Here is a 10,295-nt window from a genome sequence, read left to right on the forward strand (position 1 = left end):
CGACACACAGCCACACAGGTGTCGCGTCTCAAGGGCAGTTAACTGCTAGCTGCAGGCAAAACACAGCACACAAGCAAAACTGCGAGTACGTGTACCCACACTGCACGACACACAGCCACACAGGTGTCACGTCTCAAGGGCAGTAAACTGCTAGCTGCAGGCAAAACACAGCACACAAGCAAAACTGCGAGTACGTGTACCCACACTGCACGACACACAGCCACACAGGTGTCGCGTCTCAAGGGCAGTTAACTGCTAGCTGCAGGCAAAACACAGCACACAAGCAAAACTGCGAGTACGTGTACCCACACTGCACGACACACAGCCACACAGGTGTCACGTCTCAGGGGCAGTAAACTGGTAGCTGCAGGCAAAACACAGCACACAAGCAAAACTGCGAGTACGTGTACCCACACTGCACGACACACAGCCACACAGGTGTCGCGTCTCAAGGGCAGTTAACTGCTAGCTGCAGGCAAAACACAGCACACAAGCAAAACTGCGAGTACGTGTACCCACACTGCACGACACACAGCCACACAGGTGTCACGTCTCAGGGGCAGTAAACTGGTAGCTGCAGGCAAAACACAGCACACAAGCAAAACTGCGAGTACGTGTACCCACACTGCACGACACACAGCCACACAGGTGTCGCGTCTCAGAGGCAGTAAACTGCTTGCTGCAGGCAAAACACAGCACACAAGCAAAACTGCGAGTACGTGTACCCACACTGCACGACACACAGCCACACAGGTGTCGCGTCTCAGAGGCAGTAAACTGCTTGCTGCAGCCCAAACACAGTGAAGGAGAAAAATTGGGCGTTACTGTAGTCCCACCACACGGAGCACAGTGACGCACATGTGGCGCCGTGCCGGAAGTAAGCTCATTGTGCATAACTTTCTAGCTGTCCAGTGCGTGACGTTGCGCTCGACGGCGAGCTCGCTGAATGTGCAGCAAATGTGCATTGCGGCTGATGCCATACAGTGCAATTTGCCTGTCCCGTGTGGCCTTGCCCCTTGCGTACAGCGTTCTGCCGCCACGAGTCGGACCGCCGTCATCACTTGGCAAGACGTCTTCCTGGTCGTCGTCGTCATCCTCACCGGCAATGTTGCTGTCGTCAAGAAGCGGCTCGCTGGCGTCGACACATAAATTATGCAGCGCTGCACAAGCCGCGACAATCTTTTCCGCGACAGCGGGGCAGTACTGCAGCGCACGATAACGCTGCAAGCAGCGGAACCGACTCTTCATAAGGCCGATGCAGCGCTCCACCACAGACCTCATCGACGCGTGAGCTTGATTAAAACGGCCCTCCGGAGACGATAGCGCGGGATGTCCCGGAACCGGCGTGATGAGCCACGGCTCCAGTGGGTATGCACTGTCGCCTGCAGAATAAATGTAGCGCAGGAATTGCGCCGAATTCATTACAGACATTGGCTGTGGTTCACAAGCGCGTTTATATGCATTTCTGTACTCACCAAGGAGAAACTCTCCTCTGTGGACGATCTGGGTGTCGGCGAAAATGCTCCGAAGGGCTGAGCCACGCCATACGTATGCGTCGTGACACGAGCCGGCGAAGCGAGGGTCGATTGCCAGCACTCGCATGTTCGAGTCGCACACCTGTGAATTGCAGTATATCAGTAAATTAAGTCGCTGTCGCGAGTTTGGATGTTGTATATATCATGAGTGCATTAGGTAGAGCGTGCTTACCAACCATGGTGTTCAGCGCGTAGTATCCCTTCCGACACCAGTACGTCTGCTTCTCGGCTGGGGGCAGGTCCGGGCCGGCTATAGCGATGTAGGTGCCGTCCACGCATCCTACGACGTCAGAGATGTTGCCGCTCCGCAAGAAACCTTGCTTGACGAGCGCTATCTCCGATCTCGTACGCGGAAACGACACCCAGCGCTGTTCGGTGCCGACACGGACGATTGCTTCCGATACCGCGCGAACGCAGCGGCTGACAGACGGCTGGGAAAGCGATACGGTGGCTTCGCTACCGACAGCCGTTTGGAAGCCACCGGTAGCATAAAACCGAAGGGCGCAAATCACCTGATCTTGAACGGTGAGCCCTTCTCTCTCGCGCGCCAGGTCGCCCGATAACTGTTCGCACAGCCACATCACCGTCGTTTTCGAAAGGCGAAAGTGCCTCCGAAAAGACTCGTCGGACATGGCGAACGGGTCCCGTTGTTCACGAAGTCGCCTCTCTCCTCCGTTATCAAAAAGCAAAAAAAGCAGGCTCGCATCCATCGTAGTGCTGCGGTCTACTCCAAACAAAGGAATCGCAGAGAGAACCGTTGATGCGCGGCGACTGTTTGAATCACGTGTACGCGCCGGAGCATGTTCACTTATCACACAAAACGTGAAGAGTAAGTGCAACACCACTGACGTCAGTCTGACGTTTCAGAAAGGAACCGGAAGCTAGGAGCACCGGTCGTCATCGTCATTCGTGGGCCTACAGCCAATCAGAGGCGGCCGAAGTGGACAGTCCACTAGGTGGACTCTTGCAGAATAGCCCCCCAGGTCGGCGGCGATGGCCTTTCTCGCCGGCTCGGTCTCGGCCGAGGCTGCGGCGGTGCTGAGGACCCGCAAGACAGGCACGGCCCGTCATGTCATCAATTGTTTCCCGGCTCACATGGGCCGGAACGTCTCCCCCGGCTCGTTCAACCCTAATGAGCTGGCCCACGACCAGGCGCGAATTTTCATCAACTGCGCCAGTCCGAGGGGCCCGGCTTCGCAGGGGATCGACCGAACCGCGGACCCGCTGCTTACTTTCGACGAGATCACTACTCACTACCAGCTGGGACGCAAGCAGTATCCGGTTCCTCACCCGAAGCTAGGCAGACCCCAGGCCTCGGTGCTGAGAATGCTGCACACGGGCTCCTTTCCGTCTCGCTCAAGGCTGAGCCAATACACTCCGGGTGTGGATCCCTGCTGCGCAGACTGCGGCGAGGAACGGTCCACCAATGTTCTGCGTTGCGCTGCTCGCCTTTCAACAGGCAAGAAGACTGGGATGAAGCCGTGAAGTCGTGAAGAGCGACGACCTTCAAGTCCAGCTTCGGGCTGTCCAAAGGGCCTGCGACAGGGCTGGAGATCACGGTCTTGCGCCCCCGACGCGGGTGCGGCCCGCGACTACGACAACGTAGTCCCTAAAGACCAATTAAAGTTTCTTGTCTGTCTGTCTGTCTGTCTGTCTGTAACAGCAGTATCAATGTTTTGACAGCGATACTAAAAATGATAGACACACGTGCGACCTTCAAAATGTTATAGTGTGCCATTTGCGTTTGTCATCTGTTTATTATTTCTATGTTCTTCAGCATCTTTCATAAACTTTAGAAAGGGAACTGTACCGGAAAAGATGCAAGAACAAAACTTCCGTAGCTTCCATAACCTACATCCCATAAGAAAGGCACTCCCGAAAACAACCGCAAGGAGAAATGTGCTCCGCGCTCTGAAAATTCTGTGTTCTCAGGTGTTAATGGTGTAAAGAAAAGTGCCTAACATTTCTGAAACCCCTCGTTGGGGCGACGGTTCAAGTAGTCGGCAAGAAAAAAGAAGAGAAAGTAGGTCGTACCGCGTGGCTTTTGGGTTTTTCTTGAAAGAAGGGTACGAGGCGCACCAAACAAGGATGCAATTGGAGCTAATGACCTCTCAAACTGGGTCACATGCAGGTGGGGAGACAGGGTTCGCCTCTCAGCACCGTGACACGTAATCCCCCCTTGGTTGCCGAGCCAGAGGGTGCAGACAGGAGCGTTCCAGCACGAAGCTTCCGTAAGGTCGCAAGACGGGTCTGGGGATTCCTGACATCACAACTATGCGAGCGTGAAAAGACGCGCCGACACACAAGTCACCGGAAGTTGTGCTGATTCTTCTTACCCCCTGCCAGCGACCAGGGGAGGCGTCCTTTCGTCTTCGCGGAGTCTTTCCGACTGCGTCGAAAAAAAAAGAAAGAAAAACCCCGATAACTGCAGTTGGCGTCTGCCCGCGGCCTGCAAAAACAAGGACACACGGTGATCCCTTTAAGAGCGATCTGTATGCCTCGCACCGGAAAGACGGTGCAGATAATTCCATACCGGCATGGTTTGAGCTTCGGCAGTTCCTCCTTATGCCTCGTGTAATATGGCATTTGTTCTCATCTCTCCAAAGTGGTTTTTTAGCATCTCAGGCTCCTGTACCGTGTGTTTCCTTGACGATGTAGTGCCCATCTGTGGTGTTGGGTTTCCTTTCTGCACTTTTTCCCTGTGCCACGCTGGATTTTGTTATACATTTTTTCTTCTTCCAACTTAAATCTTAGATTTACGATTTTCTACCAGAAGGAATGTGCCCAGAATGACCTCAAACTTTTTTTTAGAGTCTAGCGTACCTTAGCTTTATGAAGACTTCTGTGCCGAGGTTACGTGGCAAGTTTCTATGAAACATAGAAACTTGCCACGTAACTCTACATAGCGCGTATACCAAGCAAACAATCGTGCGACGTTTCTAGTTAACTTGTGCTGCTGCGCTCTCACTACAGAAACATTTGTTGATACACTAAATAATTTGAAATAGGCAGCTCCCTAAGAACAGCTAATGAAATCAGTATACGGACGTCGATAAGACCTGCTATGGACCTGGAGCGTTATGCTAGCAGCATCGGGTGGTGAGATAAATAGAGTTAAATGGCATTGTTTCTGGCACGGATAATTCAAGCGTTTCAGTGTATTTGAATAGGACATGTTGGAAGACCGCATGTACGTTATGCAACGTTTTAGTGGAATACCTAGGCATTCACTCGGACTGTGACTTTCACTGGGAAATTGTGGCATCGAAACTATCTTTAAAACGCAGCTTTTTGTCACCTTTATTTCTTTGTGGTAACAGCCTTCGCGCGCTGATGCCTACCACAAATATCAGCTAAATCGGCCAGCAAGAGGTTGCTTTGATAAAATCCTTCGCCGTCAAATCGAGAAAGATGCTCTCACTTTTTATCATATGCGCCTCCCAAGCTTCACGCCATACAAATCGAGGCATCGCCACCATAATGATTCATTTTGCCGGATGAGCTGTGGTACAATGCAATTACGATAAATAATTTGGAACCTTCATTAACAGACATGGAAACAAATTCGCTACTGCGCAACAATCCAGATGATTGAGTTGCTTTAAAACATCGTGTAAACAATTTCGCTCTCTTATTCTGTTTTAGATTATGCCGCTAAGTTGATATTTCAATTTTGTATTCTTGTGCTTGATTTACTATAACTTCTTGTTAAGTCATATTCATCTGTATATATTTGTCGATATTTTATAAATAACTTACTGCGTTGAGCCTAGACGACCTTATACAGAAAACGTATAAATAAATATATGCGCAATGTATGCTTGTATGTAATATACGCTACATTACTGTTGAGCATTGTAACGTGGGGCAGGGCGTACGTCAGGCAGATTACTCTCTGCATTTAACGTTGACCTCCAAGACCGCGCATCCAAGTGCATCAAACAACGTTTAATAGAGCATAACAAAAAGAAAGCAATTAATGTACAAAATTGAGCCGGGTGGCGTAGCGTTTTTCGGATTCTGGAAAACACAAACAAAAGAAGGACACGCACACTGCGCTCTGCCTGTTTCTTGTGTTTTGCCTAAGCGCTTATCTTTCAAGATCTGGAAGTATTCTGAGCTTGTAGAGCAGAACAGTACGAGTGCGAATCTCTAGGTACGCAGTGTTTTACACCTTAGCATAGAAATCACGTGCGCCATGTCATAGAAAAGTCCTTCTCTCTTCTCAATGGCAGTGTTGTCTTTTTCTGTCTATACACTTATGGCGTCAGCTAAATTCTTGGAGAATCTATGGAGAATGGAGAATCTACGGTCGTTCTGACCTTAGCCCGGCCCTCCATGTTTCTCGTAGTCACTCCAAAGTCGAGCCTTGGTCACTCCGCTTAAACAGTGGCGATTAAGGTCGTGGAACACATATCAAAAAGTGCTGTCAGGGCACTCGAATTTCAAGAATGAGAGTGCACTTTCTGTTTTACAGGCCACTCTGTTTACCTCTCATTTGCTTCCGGTGTTTTCGATGTTTGTACCTTACTACTTCATGAGCATTTCGGTCTGTCTCTGTCGCGTGCATGCAGAGAAATGCATTTTCCGTAAATTGGAATAATAAATGCTGAAGTTACAAATACACAAAAAATGATTTTAATGTCAAACACACCGTACTCGAGGAGTCCGGATCAATTCTGACCACCCGAGGTTCTCTAACATGTACCCAAACCTAAGCACATGAGCATTTCTGCATTTCGCCTCCATCGCCGGTGATTTTCAGTTGATCGCTGCAGGCTATCATTCTTGCTGGAAATTTGCTGGAAATGCCACATACATAGTACACATGAAAAGAACTAAATGTTCACTTGGAAATGAGCTGGACGCTCTTAGAACAAGCAAAACTAAAGAAGATGGGGGGTGTCTTTTTATAACGTATGCTATTTTTCTAATCGCCTATAGCAAAAAAAAGCAACTATAACAGAGAAGTGTGTTTCGTGAAAAAGGGAATAGGCCGGAAGACGAACCTGCAAATCTCACCATAATTCATCAAAGTCGTCTTCTAGTTGTAATCATGATGGGTATAGCTTATATTCAGCCGCAGCATGACTTTACCCCGTACGCAACTAGGACGTAGAGGGACCACCGCACAATGAGTATCCAGAGTTACGCCACGTAGGAACTCTTCGTGTGGTAGCACTTGAATGTCGATTAATAATGAACTTAACTGGCCTTAAATGTTGTTCGTGGGTGGGTCTACACGGTAAGGGTTGACTTCGGCCAGTACTGTGAGGTGCCCGCGATGCCAATATGGACGAATAAAAAACAGCAGAAAATAACGTGCAATGTTAGTGCAACTATAATCAGACGTGTTTTGTTATTCGCGTAGACCGTAGGTACGTCCATATTGGTAGTGCCGTCGTGAGGGCAAAATGCTTTATTTATGGCAAATGTCAATGGCGGAGACAAAATAAAACAAGCAAATACTGGTTTCCTATTTACTCATTTTGCTCAGTCAGAAGCAGAGTTTACAAAGAAGAGATGACGATGGACCATGAAGTATACACTTCAAGGGTGCCGTCATGACCTTTCTCGCTGTGGGACTCTGCTGTCTAGGTATTAGCGAACTTTTACCAGTGAGATTAAACAGTAGCTTAAGATCTAGGGCTTGAGGAATGCACTTGAGTGGTCATGGTCCCGTAAATGTTCTATTAATCTAATTAGGTGCTTATTCGGAAGCTTCTTATTAGATACGATGTTTTCTGTTGCTCACCAGTTACGACATCCTAAAAACACGATAACGGAAAAAGAAATGACGCAGTGTTGCGGTTAGACTTCAAGAAACAGCAATGTGTTGACAAACAAACTCAAGAGAAAGCAAAGGACATCTATCAAAATTTTCAAACGTGCTTTCTAGTTGCCTAATTATGACTTGGCTGCCTGCGCATCTCGAAAATATCAGCTGAAAACGGCTGCACATGTCTAGAAGCCACCGCAGCCTTTCAACACAATCATTGAAGATGTGTTTTGTTCTCCATATGCTCAATTCAGGTTAATTGTTCTTTCAAGAAAAGAAGGAAGGCTGTCACGCTTTGCAATGAATTTGAATCGAAAGATATGATCAAGAGGGAGCTTAACTTTCCTAAATGAAGCCACTTTCCATGGAGAAATAAGGTCCCAAGAAAATGCAGTCATTATGTACAAGTCAAGGCAGTGCCTCAAGTTCTCCGAATGACAATTTTCCTAGGCTGCCTCCTTGCCTATATCTGGTTAACAGCGTATCGCTAAACAGCTGTGACTTCATCATTTTGTGTATGTACTCATCATGCATGTTGTGAGCACTTATGCATGTAGGGTTAGATGTAGTTCATGTTGTGTACCCACTTTAGTAGATATGGTGAAATAACATGGCTAAATCCAGCTTTCCTTGCCTGCTTCTTCAAACGACATGAACGTTCTGCCTGATCTTCCCCTCGTGCAGCAATCATCGGTCGTTTACGCCGCTCTTTACCAGATAACGGAAGCTCAGCAGCGTAGCACTCACTTTTAAATATTGTACACACATCAGGGTCAAAAGTTTCATCACACAAAGATGATAACCACCAATGTTCTGTGCGTTTTATTTCTTTAATGCGGCACACTTGATACATTTCAACTTGACTTCGCTGTAAAAAATTTCCGTAATTATACGGAGGATTTCCGTCATTATACGGAGAACTGCAGGGTAAAAATACGGAAACTATGTCATATTTCAAAAATACGGCAAAATCTGCCGTTAATATACGGAAAGTGCTCTCCGTTTTCAGCTTTACGGACATTTTCACTGTAATCATATGTACGGTTATACACTGTTTTGGACGAAACGGACAGAATTCCGTATTTTTGTTATGCGAACATCCGTATTATTGTGAGAAAACTTAAGCTGTCTGAATGAGCGCTCGTACTCGTAAAGTTTAAGCCAACAATATTTTATTGAACACGCAAACTGTACGCATTATGAAGATGCGTACAAAATGTGAGAGCTAGCCTTCTACCAAAAGCTGCAATAACAGATCGTATAAATATATATACGCATCTTCTATTGCGGTCGCAGTTAGCTGCGCATATGGGACTCGCTGATCATATGCGCAAATATATGCGTGTTCTCGCAATGTTCTCAAATTAAGCGCTTTGTAGTTAATAGTTGTAGTTTAAGTGAACGAAGAGCCGTGGACATACGTGCATACGTAAACAAGCTTGCAGCATTCAGGTGCTGGTGCACTAGGAATGACATTGGTGCTCTGTATACGCCAAAAATTGTGTGCACTCTAAATCAGTACCGAAACGCAGGGAGTGGTATAATGACCGTAACGGCATTTACATTTTGCAACAAATGGCGTCGAAGGGGGCTGGCGGCCTATAGATCCAAGTACAACGGTCGGATGAAATTTTCGAATGCGGCAAGCAATTAACCCAAGTGTCAAAGGGCATAGCTGAACTGCAATGTAGTTGGTTTAACTCATTCCCATAATATTTACAAAATATCTCGTCTCTGACAATAACTGCCCATTCATTGAGACAAATCGATTACGCATAATCTTCACTGTTCATGTGTTAATTCTTGCGATAAGATGTAATCGCAAACATTTGGCGCTTCATCTTGAACCAAGACAGGTAAGCGCGCTCGTTCTTGTACGGTAGAATAAAGAACGCGAACATGCACCGACATGTGTGTAAACTACTGGAAGGTGACTGAAGATGAAGGACCTATTACCGTGCTAGTACTGTGTGTACTGTCAAAAAGAAGAAAAAAATAATACGGAAAGAAAGAATGCCCGGTGCCAAGATGTAACGATTCAAGCTTTATTTCTTTTTGACCTAGAATGCAACACCATTAGTGCTTTATATATGGGTAATGCTATGACACAACTCATTATTTACCCGTTCATTACATGCACCAACCAGCCCAAATTGTCGCTATACTAGAGATTATGGACGCATCGCAGTGCATTGCTTTGCACTTCATTGCAGCACAGGGGTTAGCTATCCCCAGTAGCGAACGCTTTGGTTGACCTCCCTGCCTTTCTGCTTCTTGCATTCTCTCTCCCTTTGTATAAAACGCACTAACTTGTGGGAGAGTAAGTGTTCTCCTCTTTTAGAATTCAATTATTTGTCAAGCAATTATATTGCAGTTCCAGTAACTGTATCGACCGGGTCCCGGTCGAAGAAACCAACAGCAGGCGTTTCAAGACAACAGTGAACTGTTATGTTTATTGCTCTGGGCATTTTATACCAGAGCGAGAGAAAGGGGGTAGTGGAAATAGAGGGCAAGGAAAGGCACGTGTCGTTCCAGCGTGCCAAGATAGCTTGTGCTCGTTGAACTGATACGATACAGTAACTAGAGCACAAATGCGAAAACGAAACCGATTCTTTTGCTCCGCGCTAACAGAGTGCGGCACCAGGGGTCAGCGCGCGCTGCGCGTCCGTTAGGAGTGGCAGACGGAGCTGCACATGGGTAGTCAGCCGGAATTTTTCGTGTCGTGTTGTAAAAGTTGTTAATTTGCCGTAAATATCTCTTGATTTGTACTCAAGAGTGAAGCAAGACTCCAAGGAAGAGAGATTGACGCATCGGGAGCGAAGAACAGAAACGATGGATGGTTACGCTGCTTGGGTCTCGGCACGTTCGAATTGGCAAAGTTCCGAATTTGTCGCTGTGTTTTGTACGCTTGTGCGCTCGTCATTTGCCGTCATCGCGTGGAGATATTTGCGCTGGATGTCTTTCACTTCGGGTACAAAACT

The 10,295-nt window shown here is 47.3% G+C and overlaps 1 protein-coding gene across 1 annotated transcript; it reads right to left on the reverse strand.

The window, feature by feature from the left end:
* Positions 1 to 336: 336 nt before the first annotated feature.
* On the reverse strand, positions 337 to 2,167 carry LOC129381986 (putative nuclease HARBI1). The gene is made up of 4 exons (XM_055065308.2): positions 1,712 to 2,167; positions 1,476 to 1,617; positions 995 to 1,382; positions 337 to 364 (listed from the first exon to the last, which is right to left on the reverse strand). The coding sequence occupies exons 1-4, from the start codon at positions 2,165 to 2,167 to the stop codon at positions 337 to 339; spliced, it is 1,014 nt and encodes a 337-aa protein (XP_054921283.2).
* Positions 2,168 to 10,295: the final 8,128 nt, after the last annotated feature.

The sequence above is a fragment of the Dermacentor andersoni genome, chromosome 10 (assembly GCF_023375885.2).
Source record: "Dermacentor andersoni chromosome 10, qqDerAnde1_hic_scaffold, whole genome shotgun sequence".
NCBI lineage: Eukaryota > Metazoa > Arthropoda > Arachnida > Ixodida > Ixodidae > Dermacentor > Dermacentor andersoni.